The sequence below is a fragment of the Oryza sativa genome, chromosome 3, assembly GCF_034140825.1.
Source record: "Oryza sativa Japonica Group chromosome 3, ASM3414082v1".
NCBI classification, from domain to species: Eukaryota; Viridiplantae; Streptophyta; class Magnoliopsida; order Poales; family Poaceae; genus Oryza; species Oryza sativa.
The window spans coordinates 34,888,797-34,907,140 of record NC_089037.1 but is presented as its reverse complement, the minus strand read 5'-3'; the positions used below and the strand labels follow the sequence as shown (position 1 = coordinate 34,907,140).

General features: G+C 39.5%; 2 protein-coding genes and 1 non-coding gene across 3 annotated transcripts; 2 read left to right on the top strand and 1 right to left on the bottom strand.

Annotated features, from left to right (window-relative positions):
* The first annotated feature begins 521 nt into the window (after positions 1–521).
* On the top strand, positions 522–6,687 carry LOC4334534 (mitochondrial Rho GTPase 1). The gene is made up of 14 exons (XM_015777339.3): positions 522–823; positions 990–1,122; positions 1,214–1,360; positions 1,867–2,043; positions 2,144–2,392; positions 2,844–2,912; positions 3,050–3,105; positions 3,295–3,376; positions 3,525–3,736; positions 3,831–3,894; positions 4,284–4,396; positions 4,823–4,973; positions 5,764–5,950; positions 6,280–6,687. Exons 1-14 carry the CDS (start codon positions 609–611, stop codon positions 6,351–6,353), a joined length of 1,929 nt encoding a protein of 642 aa, XP_015632825.1. The 5' UTR covers positions 522–608; the 3' UTR covers positions 6,354–6,687.
* Positions 6,688–13,249: 6,562 nt separating this feature from the next.
* On the top strand, positions 13,250–17,508 carry LOC4334531 (nudix hydrolase 16, mitochondrial). The gene is made up of 4 exons (XM_015772977.3): positions 13,250–13,451; positions 14,808–14,925; positions 15,538–15,621; positions 16,871–17,508. Exons 1-4 carry the CDS (start codon positions 13,381–13,383, stop codon positions 17,147–17,149), a joined length of 552 nt encoding a protein of 183 aa, XP_015628463.1. The 5' UTR covers positions 13,250–13,380; the 3' UTR covers positions 17,150–17,508.
* Positions 17,509–17,886: 378 nt separating this feature from the next.
* On the bottom strand, positions 17,887–17,977 carry TRNAM-CAU (transfer RNA methionine (anticodon CAU)). Its single transcript is given in 2 exon segments — positions 17,887–17,922; positions 17,940–17,977. It is a non-coding gene; the product is annotated as a tRNA-Met (tRNA).
* Between the last annotated feature and the right edge of the window lie 367 nt (positions 17,978–18,344).

Here is an 18,344-nt window from a genome sequence, read left to right as displayed (position 1 = left end):
TTTCACGTGACGTGACAACTGAATCAACGCGGGACCCACACGGGACCCACATGGTAGTGACTATTCCCCTCCTCTGTCCACCTCTCTTCCTCTCTTCTTGGTGACCAGCAATGGGGGAGGTCACACGATGGTTGACCAAAGTCAACTTGAAATTTCAGCGAAAGCTACGTCACGTAGGCACCACGACAGTTGTACCATCGAAAAATCTCGTTTTGTAACTCAGTGATTTCCCCGAACAAACGCTCCCCAGATGTGGTTGTGCTGATTTGCAGATGAGGGCCTTGCACTGTGCATAAAAGGCTCGCAGCATCACACAGTAACACGTAAGGCCTCCTTGTATGGGCCTCAATCATGGCCTATGTGAGAAAGCCCAACCCACACAGGGATCGAGTCTTCAATCAGACACACTCTCTTTCTTCCCTTCCAAGGCGAAGCAACCTGCAACCAAACTCCATATAAAGAGCGAGCCGGCCCCACTCTCTGACGCCTCCTCCCCACCCCCCACCCCCGCGCGACGCCACGCCACGCCACCACTCGCCGCAGCGCCGCGCCCAAATCCCCCAAAACCCTAGCGCGGCGAGCGGAGGGAGAGAGAGAGGAGGCGCGCCATGGCGGCTGCGGCGACAGCGGCGAACCTGGCCGGCAAGCAGGGCGTGCGGGTCGTCGTCATCGGCGACCCTGGCACCGGCAAGTCCAGCCTCGTCGTCTCCGTCGCCACCGAGGCCTTCCCGGAGAACGTCCCCCGCGTCATGCCGCCCACCCGCCTCCCCGCCGACTACTTCCCCGACCGCGTCCCAATCACCATCGTCGACACCTCCTCCAGGTCCGCTCACCTCCCTCGCGCTAGATCGCGCCGCGGCCCGCGATGAATCGGGGGTGTTCCCTTAGTCGGTAGATTTGTGGATGGACTCCGTTGCGATTTTGGCCTTGTTCGTCTCGGTGATTGATTCCATTTCTGTGTGGTTGATTCCATTTCTGTGTGGATGCAGCCCGGAGCACAGGGCGAAGCTGATCGCCGAGTGCCAGGCGGCGGACGCGGTGGTGCTCACGTACGCCTGCGATAGGCCCGCCACGCTGGAGCGGCTCAGCACATTCTGGCTCCCCGAGCTCCGCCGCCTCCAGGTTCGTGGCGTAGGATTTGGATCGGTCGTAATGGGTGGTTTCATGGGCGGTCCGATGTGATCTCGTGTTGCTTGCTGTTTGCCTATCACAGTTAAAGGCACCTGTGATTGTCGTGGGGTGTAAGCTGGACCTTAGGGACGAGCAGCAGGTCAGCCTTGAGCAGGTGATGGCGCCCATCATGCAGACATTCAGAGAGATCGAGACCTGCATTGAGTGCTCTGCGCTTCGCCAGATCCAGGTTAAATGCGTGCACTCAATAGTTCTTTGTTGATTACAACTTGTTGGTCAATCTGAATTGGGCATGCTCAAAATACTAGCCCAATTGCCATCCTTTTGTTGATTACAACTTGTTGGTCAATCTGAATTGGGCATGCTCAAAATACTAGCCCAATTGCCATCCTTTTATGGTTGACTACATAGTCCATAACCAGATCCTTATGTTGTTTTATTCTGAAAATAAATTTAGGGCATGTTTATATGATGGGTTATGAGATATGAGATTGGGAAATGGAAATGAGTGGATGGTTAAGATGAAATGTGGTGGCAAAAACTGATGGCTAAGATTGAAAATTATCCTTTGAATGGTGGGATACAATTTCCCAAACCCATAAAAAATGCCCTTAGTTGATCATGCATCTATTGTACTATGCACTTGATAATCTTAATTGGTGCCCTACTAAGATAGAATTCCAGATATTGTGCTAGGTTTGGGTTAACTAGAATATAATTTATGAATGCTTTCAGGTTCCCGAGGTCTTCTACTATGCCCAGAAGGCGGTGCTTCACCCAACAGCACCTCTATTTGATCAAGAGGCGCAATCTCTAAAGCCACGGTGTGTGAGGGCTTTGAAGCGGATTTTTATTCTATGTGACCATGACAGGGATGGAGCACTCAGTGATGTGGAGCTCAATGACTTTCAGGTTTGTATTCACTTAGTCTACCTTGCTTTCTGCTCTAGTGCTTTTTATTGCCATTCTGTTATTTATGGTGTTGATTAGAACCTCTTCTGGTGCTTTATAGGTCAAATGCTTCAATGCTCCTCTCCAGCCTACTGAAATTGCAGGCGTGAAGAGAGTGGTTCAAGAGAAGATGCCTGAAGGCGTGAATGACAATGGCCTTACCTTGACTGGATTCCTTTTTCTTCATGCTCTTTTTATTGAGAAAGGACGACTAGAAACTACATGGACTGTCCTAAGGAAGTTTGGTTATGATAATGAAATCAAGCTTAGAGATGACCTTATTCCAACAATTAAACGAGCGCCCGATCAAGTAATGTGTTGCTCAGTGCTTTTACTATTCAAATTTTATTTCATGTTGAAGCTAGTTATTTTTATATGTGCTTTTTTGTTATGTATGCTGTTTAGTACCCATGATATGCGAGTTGCTGTTCCTTCATATATTAAAACTGCCTGTCAGATGTTTCTTCAACCATAGTGTTCTCTATAGCATTACTATTCCAGCAAGTGCAGAAATTGCTCTTTTGGTGTTCTGTTTGTTCTTTTGTTTCTTGCAATGTTTGATATCTTCATTGCTAACATTACTAGGTTACTACTGTAGTAGAATAGCTCTACTCTTAGGAACCACTAAGGCAGTTTCTTGAATTGTTGATTCCAATAGTATGTTGGTTGTTGTTTAACATCAGCAAGCATTTATCTGCGGTATTTATCATACTTACTTTTTATATAAAATTTAGTGTCAATATCAACTTTTCTCCTTACAGACCCTGGAGTTGACAGGTCAAGCCATTGATTTCTTGAGAGGAATTTTCAATATGTTTGACACAGATAATGTAAGTTTAACGCATTGGTGCACAGTTATTTTACTGTAATGTGAATGCTAGTCAACTTCTTTTTTCTGGTAGTTTTATTTTACTGAAAATCATGGTTTTTATTGATCAATTGAAAATGCTTTTTGCATCATGTCTAGGATGATGCTTTGCTACCTGCTGAGCTGGATGATCTTTTTTCCACTGCACCTGAAAAGTAAGTTGATGGAAGGTTCCTGTCCTGTTTTGGGTTGACGCTGTAATTGTAAAGTAAATGGTTATCATTATAGAATATCGATAATAAAAAATGTCATGTAACCCTGTATTCATATTTCCTAGAGAATTTAATGGAATGCATTTTATATGCTTGCATTTTCTTACTGATACTCTTTTCTTGATATTTCAGCCCATGGTCTAATAATCCATATGTGGACTGTGCTGAAAGGAATGTCTTGGGTGGGTTGTCCCTTGAAGGATTTCTCTCCAAGGTAGTCTCTCAAACTAAGCATGCTGCTATGCTGATAACACTGTGTCAATTGCAGCGATAGCACTATCTAGAACTAAGCATGCTGCATTGGTGTTAGATTTTCTTATTATACTATCTTCCTTTGTTGATGAACTATTCTGCAATTGCAGTGGGCTCTTATGACACTTCTAGATCCAGCAAATAGTTTTGCCAACCTTATATATGTTGGCTATTCGGGTGATTTTGGCTCAGCATTTACCACTATGAGGAAAAGACGAGTTGATCGTAAAAAGCAGCAAACGCAACGGAATGTTTTCCAGTGCTATGTTTTTGGTCCCAGGGGTGCTGGAAAGACAGCATTGCTACAATCATTCCTTGGAAGGTGCTCTATGCATTTCTTAGTATCTTACACTATGTGCTTTATATCTTTATTACCATGTTTATTTCTTACCATTTGCTTGCGGTCCCTGTTCCAGGCAACCTTCTGATGCTCTGCCTATGAATGGTGAACGGTTTGCAGCAAATACTGTTGAACTATCTGTAAGTGGTTATGAGTTCTTCCAACATATTGAAACATTCTGATAAATTCTCTTATAAGAGTGCAAAATTTGCTTGCTTGCAAATTTAAAAATGTTCTATGATATATTCACTTCGTTCTTTATGAAACATAGTACTGGCCAACATACCATGTGAAAAAAAATATTGCATTTTGATGGCAACAGACAGGAATCTTAATGGCCTATCAGAAATTACTTTCAACGATAGTTTTTTGACAGAAAAAATGTTAGCAGTACTAGTACATCAGTCGCAAACATTGTCATTTCCAATATTAGCATATTTAAATATTCGCAGTTTGGCTATTTATTGTTTGCTATTTATGGGTTATTTTTAAACATTTGGTCTGATTAAATAATTTTATTTTTCTGAAGGGGTCCAGAAAGACACTTGTATTTCGAGAGATTCCTGAAGATGATGTCAGACCATTACTGGCTGATAGGGAATCCTTGGCACCCTGTGATGTAGCAGTATTCGTTTATGATAGGTATGAATTCTGCCAAATTGTTCTATTTATTTATGACCAAGAAATCCTCAGTGCATTGTCTGAAGTAACTGGATTCTTTACCTATTAGCTGTAGCAACTCAACTTTTTTATAGACATGGGTTGAATTAGTCTGGACAATGAACTATTTCTACACACATCATGGTTTTGGAGAGTTGTAAGGACCGATGTTTGTTAGCTCTATTAGCTTTGCTCCAGACAGTTGACAATTCAGGATGATTTTTTTAAATAATATTAAAAAGGTGATAGAAAATATAATATGACAGGCAATCTATTATATTTTCTGGAATGAAGCAATCTCAAAAGCTACACACAACAGCAATGTTGCTCTTGTTTCCGGATATATCTTTTTATGCAAATTGTATATAATTTTCTGTACACTAAATGTTATGCCTGTTTAAATGGCAGCTGTGATGAATTTTCTTGGCAAAGAACAAGGGATTTGCTTGTGGAAGTGGCTACACATGGAGAAAATACTGGCTATGAAGTTCCTTGTCTGATTGTTGCTGCTAAGGATGATCTTGACCAATCTCCATTGGCTCTGCAGGAATCAACGAGAGTAAGCTTACTACATGTTCGTTATTGATTTGTCATTTTTACTCTGAAAATCATTTGCCACTGTTCTGTGTCATAGTTGGCACTAAAATATTTGATTTTTCTTGCCCAGACATTTGAATTGGATAACAGGTAGTTTTGGAAGCTGTTTCCCTTTACATTTTGATCACTATTTTATGAATGCCGGAGATATAGTATTACTTACCGCTATGCTTCTACTATTTTTTTCATACACTGTAGTTCTATATTCAAGCAACAATGCATGTTTGATTCTGCTGCCATGCAGCATACTCCCTCCATCTCAAAAAGCAAACCTAGTACAGTAGTACGGGATGTGACACATCCTAGAACGCTGTCCAGATTCGTCGTGTTAGGATGTGTCACATCCTATACTAGGTTTATTTGTTTTGCGATGGAGGGAGTAACTCCCAATAACAGTGGTGTTGTTCCAAGTCAAGGAACAACAGTTTGGAGAAGAGCTAGGAAATCTTCTAGGATAGAAGTTTTTAGCCTTACTGCAATTATTTCTTATGCAAATCAATTGCAATATGATCTTATAGATTCCTATTGTGCAAATATCTAGTCCTGCTGCAAGAACTTTAAATGGGTGTTTCTTCAGAAATATTTATTGTTACTGGCTTTGTTTTTTAATTTATTGTTACTGGCTTTTTTTTTTGTGATGTATATGCAAGTGATTCTCTCAACTTTGCTTAGCTCACTGTTCTCTGTGCAACTATGGATTACTTTTAGTCGTCTTTCTATGGTTAATTAACAACAAAATTATGTACTTTCAGGTGAGCCAAGACATGGGAATCGAAATGCCAATTCCTATTAGCGTGAGGTTGAGAGATTTGAACAATATTTTCTGTAGAATAGTCCATGCTGCGCAGCAGCCTCATCTGAGCATTCCAGAGACTGAAGCTGGGAAAACACGCAGACAATACCGTCAACTTCTGAACCGTTCCCTTATGGTTGTCTCAGGTAAAGCCAGTTCCACACTCGACAGTCCTGTTGTGTTTACTCTCGTCGCATTTACGCTCTTATACTGCATTGTATTGTACAAATATATTCTATAAATCTATAATAGCAAGAAGTCTGGTATTAGTATAGCAATAGATATACCTGTTCAACAAGGCTACTAGAAAGTTCATGACAATATGAAAGAAGAGGTTTACGTAAAGGTTTATTGTTGTCAGTCTAGCAACATGTGCACAGTCGATCATGATTTTATAAGTTATTTCCAAAACTATAAAATAGTGTAAATTTCCTTCGAGTTCTAACTCAACTGATACTGTACTAATAATTTGCAGTTGGAGCTGCCGTTGCAGTTGTGGGAATAGCTGCTTACCGAGTCTATGCAGCTAGGAAGAACACATCGTCTTGAAGCTCTCCTGGACAGTGCTGAAATAAAGTGCTTTCCTCCTTTCACTGCCCATCAACCGGATCTTTTCAGATAATTTTTTACTTCTGAGCTTCATAACGTGAAACTTTGTCCAGAGAACCCTTTTATGTACAGATGTGTTTTCAGCAATCAATCGTTCTGCGTATTGGATTTCGCATTTTGCGGCTATAATTATGTAGCTGATAAACTGCTATGACTAAACTAGCTCTGGCAAAACATTAGTACTGCCGTACAATTTTGTTCTTTTAGCAAATGTGCTGTTACTATATCATGTCTCGGTTCTTTTTTTAATTAATGGCCCTGGATTCTTTTGGCATTGAGAATGATATGTCAGATTGTCTTTTTACTCAAATTTTACTTGAATTTTGGATTATAACAAACATGAATTTGAATTTTTGCATTGAGGATAATCTGCCAAATTGTGTTCGTGAAAAAAAAAGGGATAATCTGCCAAATTGTCTTTTGGCTCTGGCATTGAGGATGGATAGGACCAGAGCTTCTATGCTGTGTAAACGCAATAACGCTTGATACGAACAGATTAAATAAAATGCAGGACGTAGTTCTATCCAAACATAAGCAAAAACTCTTCAATAGATTTGCGGGCTTCACGTAATCTAATAAAATGCGGTAAGGTTCCCTCTCAACAGAATCTAATTAGACCAAACTGAAATGTGGCCAATCTGCTTGTCCTGAGCACATAACAATTCTCTCTCAAATGTGGAGTATGGAGCATACCGCGAACTTCATCTCAAACCCATTTTGCGGATGAGGATAAAGTATGCAACGGAAAAATGAAATCGAAGGGCCTTCAGCAATGGTATGAACTGATGAACATCTTATCCAACTTTACCTTCCTCGACGAGGGAGCTAACAATTTCTTTTCTAGAAAGAGCCATAAAACTTTATACACAAACCATCTTTTTCTGATAAGACCAAAGAATACAGAGACCTAAAACAAATGTTAATTACAGGTGAAACACTAACCCCAAGCACCTCCCATCACATAAATCTTCATGGATAGTTGCATAACACATCACAAAAAAAAAAAAAAAAAGAAAAGCTCAGAACTAAAGCTTTGCATCCCCCGCAAGAAACCTAACCATCTCCAAGCTCTGACCTGACGTGGAGGACTCCGACGACGGACCCCGCCATCAGCCGACGTGGAGGACTCCGATGTCCCCCGCCCTGAGCGCTCGCGCGACGGCGGTCGCCGCCGTCAGGCACGACGACACCCACGCCGCCAGCACCGCCCACACCTTGTCCACCACCGACACCGCCATCGCCCACGGCATTGACATCCCGCCACCGCCGCCGCCGCCGCCGCCTCTCTCCTCGTCGTCGCCGAGAACTCCGGCGATTCAGTGCATGGACCAGCAAGAACGGTGGTTGTGTAGGCCACGAGATCCGCGCGGCCGGCGTGATCCGGGGAAGATCACGGCGGTTGCTGCTGTCGCTCGGATGGGGACGGGATTAAATGGGCGAAAACGATAATCGCGCCTTTCTCCCTTTTTCACGAGAATGGCCGATACGAAACAATAACAAGAAAAAGAATAATCTCTGATAATTGCAAAGCCCCGGAAGCAACAACCTTTCGAGGCTTTGATTTTATCTAAATCGCCCAGCCTTGCACACAGCTACGCAATCAATCCGGCTGTATTAATATTATTGCTTGAATAAGATGGGGTTTAATAGGGGCAGCTGAGTAATTACTTGTCAACTTTCTCTACCCCGTTTGATCCATGTACCGTATATGGTGTGCTATTCATGGAATTAATCAATTAATAATTGATTGCCCCAGGAAGATTCAAGAATACATATACTCACTCCGTCTTAAAAAAACAACTTACAAATAAAATATAATATAATCTAATATACTCCCTCCATTCCAAATTGATCTACATATAGTTTTTTTTAGGTTATTCCTAAATAATCTACATATTTGTGTTCATTTATTAAGTCTATTCGTTATTTGTGCATTGGAGTAAATGGACAGTGATGCCACGTGCAATATCTTGATTTGCTATTGGCTAGGAAATAGTGGGGATAGTGTATGCATAGAGTTTGTTGCTAGAGTAAATATAGTATGAGAGAGTTATTAGTTTTTCTTGGTCTTGGTGTCCCTATGAAATATACAGGTCAATTTGAAATGGATGGAGTAATGAATAGGACGAGATGTACATAAGTACTGAATTAGCACATATCCTATTTTAGATTAGGTTTTTATGGAGTACCTGTCTAGATTTGTATAGTAGATTATGTCATATCCTATCATATACTTTAGGTTTTTAGAGCAAGTTTAATAGTATAGCCTACTACTAGCTCCAATTTATTTATAGCCAATCTAATAGCCAATTCATACAATAGTTGCTTACTATACTATTAATATGTGGTCTCACTAGTCATACATACTGTGTCTTGGAGTCCGTGCTGCAGCGGGCTACAGATTTATAGCCCGCTTCTCTTCTCTCTTATTTTTTATCTTATTAAAATATGTTTATAGCTGGCTAATAGTATGCTATTGTATCTGCTCTTATAAGACGAAGAGATTATGTGTGGCGTGATCCGAGATGATGATGATGATGATGATACTTCATTAATTGTGGAATTATGACCCGGTAGCACAGTTAGTGCCCACCACGCAATGTGAATGAAGTAGCTTAGCAGCATAGGAGGAGTATGCTCGTTGATTGTTTGATTAAAAAAATAAGAAGAGAAAAACATTAGCTATCGCCATGCCTGTGACAGTATGTCGTGTGTGTGATACAATCCGTGCAGCAACATGTGAGGATTTGCGAAGATTCAGAGCAGGCAAATGCACATGACACATATCCAGAGATTGATCAGCCAGAGCTAGTTTGTGTTTGGCTGTCACCGACGAGCACCAAGAAGAGGCCGTCTCACCGGAGGAGGAGAAGCCACCACGTAATTAAGAATTAAGAAGGGGGTGCTTTCCCAGCCTTCTCCAACTAGTAAAACCGTGCTATTTTTTTTTAAAAAAAGAACATAGTGTAGATTGTATAGTTTGGGGGAAAAAATGGCTTTAAACCAATCGCCTATATTACTGAAGCAAAATTTAGATTTATTACGGCTATGGGAAGAAGCTCCTCTGACGTGGGATGGTGATTATGTAGGCATGCAAACTGCAGAATCTAAATATCAGCTACCCAAAATGAGAGAGTAGTATAGAATCTTTTGGCCTTGGCTAACTGTTGCCGGCAAAAGCGGTCCGAATTAAACAGGGACGTAGTTGAATTTTTGTCCAACGTTTGCCATTCATCTTATTCAAAAAATTTATGCAATTATTATTTATTTTATTGTGACTTGATTCATCATTAAATGTTCTTTAAGCATGACATAAATATTTTCACATTTTCACAAAAATTTTGAATAAAACGAATAGTCAAATGTTAGTCAAAAAGTCAACGGCGTCATATATTAAAATACGAAGGGATTATTTGTGTATTTGTAGCGCTCCAAAACAGGAGGCCTCACTGCGAAAAGTCCCCTCAAATCAGGCAGGCCGCGTGGATAGTTTGGGCTTGACGTGGGCCTCACTGGGCTTATCCCACGAAATCACCGGTTAATTCGCGGATCCCATCAACCTCTCCGTTGCTGTTGCATCAGAGGTGACGACGACGATGAGGATGCGATCTTGCGCAAGAAACGTCACATTACAGGGTGTGTTCAGTTCACCTTAAAATTAAAAGTTTGATTAAAATTAAAACGATGCGATAAAAAAATTAAAAGTTTATGTGTGTAGAAAAGTTTCGATGTGATAAAAAAGTTAAAAGTTTAAAGAAAAAAATTGAAAACTAACGGTTTCTTATAAACGACGTCACAGTATTTCGCAATCGATTTCTCTGTAACAGGTACTCTACAACTGTAGCTTATTAGGTAGCAGGGGAAGAACAAGTTTGGCACTTGGGGTCTATTTGGTTCTCTACCCTACTAATTAATTGGTAGTGCTAAAATCTAGGTAAATTTTGGCACTACCAATTTTTTTGGTAAGGCAAAGTTAGCTAGTCTATGTTTGGTTTAATACCGATATAAAGTCAAAATTTAGTATGAGAGTAAAGAAGATTCTAGAATATAGCTAAATTGAACGTGTGCACTATCAATTGTTTGGCTACAATCTAAACTAGCATATTTACTATTAAAGTTATCAAAATTTTGTAGGGTCACGTTTTGGCTTCAATCCAAAACGGCCCTTGGTTGCTGCACGCACGCACGCACGGCCCATCAAAACAACGGCCGTACGTCCGGCCGGCGCCCAACCCCGTCCATGGTTTTGCTCTTTCGCCTCATTTACGAGTAGCAACAACATCAACGAGGATATTTGGCATATCATTGGGATAAAAACGATCGAAAACGATATTATTTTTTTATAAAAACAATGTTGGTATAGTGGAGAATTTTTGTGCCGTTTACTACTCCTAGCTCCTACTGCCGGTAACAGGGCAACAGCTCGCTCGCGTGGTAGTGTATCATTATCATCATCAATTCGTCGTCAAAACCGTTAGTTATATATAGCTGCGTTCAATTTTTATTGGTAGGTAGTAATCCCTCCGTACTCGTAAAGAAAGTTATTTAGGGTAATATTTAAATCAAATCTTAGGAATATAAATCATGAATAACTCTCAAGTTGCTGAATTTAAAAATGTAAAAAATATATGAATATATTTGTCTTGAAAAATACTTTTATAAAAGTATACATATATCACTTTTTAATAAATATTTTTATAGAAACAAGAAGTTAAAGTTATGTTTTGGAGACCGTGTCGCTGTCCAAAACGATTTCATTTAATAGTACGGACCATGGAGTACTGCCTTATCAGAATTTCATGCGACCGGCCAGTGACTCCCTCCAACGGCCGGCGATATCATACAAACGGCCCGGGCGGTTACTGTATTTCTTCTAGAGAAGGTAGTAAAAGACAACTTGGAATTAATGTTCTTCTTTATCGTCACGACTGGGCATTGTTTAATCTAGTACTCCCTTCGTCCTATAATATAAGGGATTTTGAGTTTTTACTTGCACTGTTTGACCACTCGTCTTATTCAAAACTTTTTTAGAATTATTATTTATTTATTTTTACTTACTTTATTATTCAAAGTACTTTAAGCATAATTGTTTGGTTTTTATATTTGCATAATTTTTTTTAATAAGACGAGTAATCAAACAGTGCAAACAAAAACTCAAAATCTGTTATATTATGGGACGGAAGGAGTATTACTTGCCATCATCTGAAAACGATCGAGGTTGAATGATTTGAAAAACCTTCATTTCGAAAGAGCTTTAGCTTTCGCTTTTGCTCAACTTGGATATCAGAAAGAGTATAATATATCAACTCTAACAAATTTGGCTTATCCTTGTTATTATACATTCGAGCAATTTAAGGATAGAGACTCATTTCCCTTTTATTGCACTGGAATTGAAGTATGAGATTGAATAGGCAGGGATGCCAGCCTGACAAGAGAAAGAATGCCATGATGCTTTGTTGGTCTTTTTTGAGGAGAGAGAAAGATGAGAGATTAATAAACGGTTAAACAGATGATTAATTAATTGTTGGACTTTTTATAAACAGATGATTTTTCCTGCAAAGATTAATAGACGGTTTAATATACAACTTGATAACATTTATGCCATATTATACAGTTATCTATATAATCAAGTCATTAATAATTATAAGAATCTATTTAAGTTTGAGAGGGGAACCATATAAATTATTATTGTGTGGACTTAATATGCTTAGAGACAACAACTTATAAGCACATTTTATGATTAAAAATAAGATAATGCCCCAGGGATTCTGATAGGGGACGTAATTAAGATATACCGGGGTTAGAAAATACATGAGTTGTGATATATGCAGGGCTCGTGAAAGCCGGGCAAGAAGTGATGGTCATTTGGTTGGGTGGCACGGGTCAATCTAATACCCCAAATTGCTTCTGGCACATGACGCATGGCTATCGATTATCACGGTTCACGTTGGCATCCATCCAGCCAAATCCATCTAACACGTGAAAAGTCACTCTTGGAAAAAAGTAAGCAAAACTAAATTTTCCGAAAAAATTACTACCAATATCATAGGCAGGTAAAAACAATTGTTACTCGTAAGCACACTACTAGCTTACCTTTATCATGTCCATTTATATAGTTGTCCTCACCACGATCATATATATCACGTTATAAGCTTCTATGTCTTTTAAAAAAACCTAACATAAATACTACAATAATCTAATATGAAAAGCTATAGGCAAATATAATTCGTGATATCTACTTATATTTAAATGTGAGCTCTTACACATATTACATTCTCAATTACTGGAATATATTTTACTACTTGATGAAAATTAGAAACTTCAAAAATATCCAAACAAAAATATACCACAATGGTTCAATAAATAAAAGGTGAACCTTTATACAAACAACACTCATACAATACTACAAGTATTTCAATATGGCGTATATAATCTAAAAAAGAAAAATCTAAGATACTGTATAAACAATAGCAGCTTCCAAACGGCAAAGAATATCTTAAAATGGCAAAGGATATCTTAAAAAAACGGCAACTAACTTCAAATAATACATCCTTCAAACAACAAAAGATATCTTTAAAAACGGCAACTAACTCCAAAAAATAACAAACAGAAAACAGAAAGAGAAATGAAAAAAAAAACAAAAGAAAGCAAAGGAAAGTCACCGCCCACCACGCCCTCCAAATAAAAGCGAGCGCCCAACCCAACGACACCAAAATACACACACACACAAAAAAAATCCAGAAAAAAAAACCGCACGAAAAAAAAAGAGCGCCCTCATCACGGCGAGGAATTCCCACCTCCTATCTCTCTCCTCCTCCTCCTCCTCTTCTCTCTCCACGCACAAATCTCTCTCCTCCTCCGCTCCCCCACGCCGCACGCATTGCCGCCGTGGGCTCACCGCCGGCGAGGGCGGCCGCAGAGGAGGAGGGGAGCGGCGGCGGCGGCCAACCCGGGCGGTGTGGGTAGCATGTGTGACCTTGTGGCCCGAACGGGTCGGCATCAGCAGCGGTACGAGGATGGCCGGCGGCTGGTGGCCGGGTGGGTACAGCTTCCTCCCTCTCCATCGAATTATTGTTGCTTTTTTTTAATTTTTTTTTCTCCTTGATTTGATTTGGGGTGGATTGGATTGCGGCGATGGCTACGCGCGCGTGCGGTTCATTGCGCCTCTTGACCTAACCTAATGCGCGTGTACGAGGCGATGGCATTGGTCGGATTGGGTTCTATGAATTGGATCGGTGGGGATGCCATCCCTGGGTGTGGAATGTTTCTCGCGGCGATTTGCATATGCTTTAATTTTTTTTCTCTCTCTGGGAAACAAGCACTATCACCAACTAGTAAGATAGCTTGATGTGTGTGAGCACTTAGCTAAGAATCTTAGTTGCAACACCTGATGATAGCGACATCATTATTCTGCGGCCCATTCCGCGGTATATCCATGAGAATGATTTTTAGCAGCATGTGTTAAGCCTATTAGGAATGGGGTTATCCTCCAATGTCAAGATTGATGGATGTGAGTTTAGTTTGATAGATACATTTCTCAGTGTATGTCGATGTCGCTGCATATTGCTGGTTACGAAAAGGTCATGAATCATTATTGGTAGTCAAAGCGTTTGTTCCTGATAGGTGACCAATTTCTGTTTTTAGGCTTACTCTTAGTTAAGTTCTTCTGTTTTTCTAAGCTAGGGAAGCATTTCTGTGCATTATGGCATGGCAAGCTAACGAGTTTGTGGTGCTATTATCTGTTGCACTTCTCTTAGGCTGGTGGATCAGTACTCAGGATGAGATTTTTGTAAATATTAAGGAATTATAGTAGCTAACCTGAAAATGTTAATCAGGAGATGACAGATGGGGCAGCTAATCAGATCTAAACAAAGGAAATATAACTATAGAGTGGGGGAATGAAAGCTAACCATATTTTCATCGATAATATGTCTTGATATTTTAGTTATTGACCTTCCCTAGATCTTTCCTTTTCATAGTACAAAAAAATTCTGCTTATGCTTGTTGAGATGCAGGTTGGGAGGTGCACCTACAGCATTTATTGGCAGGAACTAGCTCAAGTAGCACCTTTTACATGTATATACATTATTGTGTTGTAGGTTAGTGTTGCAATATTTGTTGCCTTAATATATATATGCACACTCTAAGGACTACTGGTTTCGGCTCTTTCTGTGACAGACCTAGTTCTTCTCTGGATACGATTTTACCATGTTGGAGAACTATATCAATTCACATGTATTCAGTATTTTTCTTTTACATCTTGTTAGCTTGTTTATGTTGGACAAAAAACCTTTGTGAATCATGTGGCCGTGCGTAGAAGTTACTAATAACATATTCTGTTTCTATGTAGTGGCTTATTTACACATTCTCTGATTAAGTTCATTATCTCTACAGATGCATACCGTTCAGGTATAGAACTAGTAATGATGAAACTTCTGATGATGAACCGAAGAAAATTGTTGAAGTTCTCATGATAAACTCTCAAAGTGGTCCAGGTCTCCTGTTTCCAAAGGTAATGTTCCCATCTGAATTAGAATCAAGAAATACATGATGATGAAAAAAATGTTTATAAATTGTGTACGCATAAGTTTGCCAAACTCTTTATGGGCGGTTAGTTTACATGAAATTGCAAGAAAAAAAATCAAATATAAATTTTGATGATTTATGATCTAAATTTGGATTGGCCTTTACTTGATATGAATTGCTATAAATTTACAAAAATTGCCTGTTTTGACATGCTACACTGAAGCGCTACTGCACTATATACCCTATACTATGAGCAACATATTGATATTTCAGTTAGCCCATAGGTGGAAAAGTGTCGCTCTTGGCATTTATCATGTTCTTTCTGCCTCTCAGATGAATCCATATGAAGTTTGAATGAAATGAGATGCAGGTGTAAACATTGCATATTAAGAAATACCAAAGTCCATTGCAAATTATGTTTTGTACTTTTTACTGATTTAGCTTGATAAGCTGGCAATGCATACATAAAGTATGTCTGAGAAATTTCTTTCACCTACTTTTCTAGATTCTGCATAACATCAGATTTTGTTTGTTGGATAAATGTTACATTACCATAGTACTAGGTGGAAATTTTGTTATCTGTGTCTTCTTGTTTCAGGGAGGATGGGAGAATGATGAAACTGTTGAGCAGGCAGCTGCTCGAGAGGCTGTAGAAGAAGCTGGAGTTCGTGGAGATATAGTGGTAAGATACATCAGAGATGGTGTTTTTAAATTTCTACTACTTTTACATATGTATTTTATCTACTTCAGGCTTGCCAAGTGTCAGAAACATATTTGCATGTGTTTTTCTCTTACATAACCGTCAAACTGGTACCGTATGTTTTGGATTGTGATGCAGACTCGTATTCACTGTGTTTGATTTATCTTCTTCAATATATGCTTAGTAAGCCGAGCCTAAGCTTGATTCTTCTAAACTGCTAATGTAGATCAACCAGCCTCAATCTTTTGGAACCTGCTTTTTCCTGAAATATTGAGTTCATGGCTATCGTGAGATGTCTGTCTGCAACAAACCATCTTAGTTATTAACATCCAATTTGAAACAATTATGTTGGGAATTCAATTACTTAGGAACTGGCAGCTACATTTCTTATGCATTATCCTCAGAACCCATCAAATTTATTTTCTTGATCATTTTTTCTTGGGTTGCATATCACTTGCATTGGAATATTGTTGTTCAGTGATTCACGGTATTAGTCAGAGCACAACCACACTCACAATATTGTTTTTAGTTTGCTGCTGCATTGACATATGTTGTACTCACAAGACACACCATCCGCACCAAGTATTGTAGTAGGTGCTAATTGTTAATGCTGTGTGACATGTACTGCGGAGTACAGACATGGCGCAACTGAGAAACAAACTATCTTGTGGTTAAAAGGATACTTGTTTGGTTTGCATTGTGTGTAATTAGTATCATCATAGATTTTATGAAGATGTGCAAACTAGTCATACTTTCATAGTGGAAAAACCATAAGATGCAAATTTTAGTAGTGCTTTGGTGGGTCATAAGATGTGATGCGCAGCTAGTTCATTGGTTTAGTTGGTTATGTTGTTTCCATCGTTTGAGTTTAATATGGTATGTGCTTTGATTTCTCTGACTTGGTACTCTTTTAGTCAAGAATCAGTTGCAACTAACGTGTTCAGCATTTTATAGTGTTGGATACCAAAATCAAAATAACATTGTTGCACTATGAAATTAGAATGATTATAGCTTTTCTAGGAGGGTTATTAAATATCTCTAAAACATGTTTCTTCAGCGTAGATAATGTTTTCCTTGTCCTATCACTGCTTGATAATTAAGAAAATACATGCTTATAAATTGTTTCACTTGTGTATTTTGTTCTGCCGATAATACATGGTTGTGAAATGCATACATCACAAAAGGCATTTATTTTGCTTCAGCTTATAATGCTATTGTTTCTCTGGACCAGCAATTTCTGGGTTTCTACGACTTCAAAAGCAAGACGCATCAAGATGCGTGCTGCCCCGAGGGTATGTGCAGAGCCGCGGTGTTTGCGCTGCATGTGAAGGAAGAGCTGGACTCATGGCCTGAGCAGAGCACCCGCAGGAGGACCTGGTTGACAGTTCCTGAAGCCACGTCGCAGTGCCGGTATCAGTGGATGCAAGAGGCTTTGCTTACTGGCTTCTCTGACTGGCATGACAACTGGAGCAAAGGTGGCGGTGGCGACACCAACTATGACTCTCTCTAGTTGCAGAAGGCATCCACAGGAGTTCTGGTTTTGTTTATCTTCTTTTAACTCTCCCTAGGCTCCAACTTTGCAGAATGCAATAATACAATGTACACTTGTTCTGATACTAGTAGGTGGTCTTTGACCCTTCATTGCTATCTAGCGTAGTATATCTCATCGAAGACGGGAATTCTCACAACTTTTAAGTGTCAATTCTCGTGTCTATTGTTCCCTCACCACCTATCAAGCTCAATTACTTTATCCTGGTGAGCATTTTGTACGTCACTGCTCCAGATTACGGAGCTGCATACGCTATGTATTAACTTGACCACACCTGAAATCAAAAGGTATTTCTTGGCTCGAATGAGCCACGGTGGCTATACATTTGGCATCCAGCGCCTTAATCATACTGACCATTATTGTTTTATCTTTGCTATTAATCAGTGCCATTAAGTGTAATCAATTGTGAGACCCTTAAAAACAAATTGGAGAGTAGAATCTGATTTAATTTGTCATCCATCAATTGTCATATCAGTTAGTAGCATCCACACAAGGGCGCTAGCTGAGGAAAGGGGAAAAAAGAAGTACTTTTGATTTTAATTTGTCATGCATCAATTGTCAGATCAGGTATTAGTACAGTATCATCCACTGGCTGAAAAGGAAGAGCTCATCATGTGCTATGGACTAATCAAGAGATCAGGCAAATGTGACTGACCCAACCGATTACGTAGCAAATATTAATCACTGCTCCAAATTGGTGGGGTGAGAGAGGCTCGAACTCTCGACCTCAGGATCACTCGCTTATTTTAGCTATGAGACCTACGCGCTAGCCAACTGCGCCACCACCCCTTTGTGTGCTAATGGTCTCTGCATCAGCATGTACCATTGTTCTTAATTTTTTTTGGTACAATCTGTCCATTCTCCATGTTTGGACTATGACAAATTTGCAAGTGAAATATATTGAAAAACGCAAAGGAATCCATGTATGCAACTATACCGCTGTACTTACTAGTGTGTAAATTATTTTACTTTTTTTTTCATGAACGCGTAAAAGAATTGCACGCCAATATATTAGGTAAATTATTTTATGATTATATTTTTTTGTCGGATCGTTGAGAAAGAAAAGCCCGGACTAATTTTATTAAGATTGAGATAAGGTAAAATTTAGAAAATAACTAGAAGATGTAAGTAGTGGCACATATCCAATAGTTGTGAA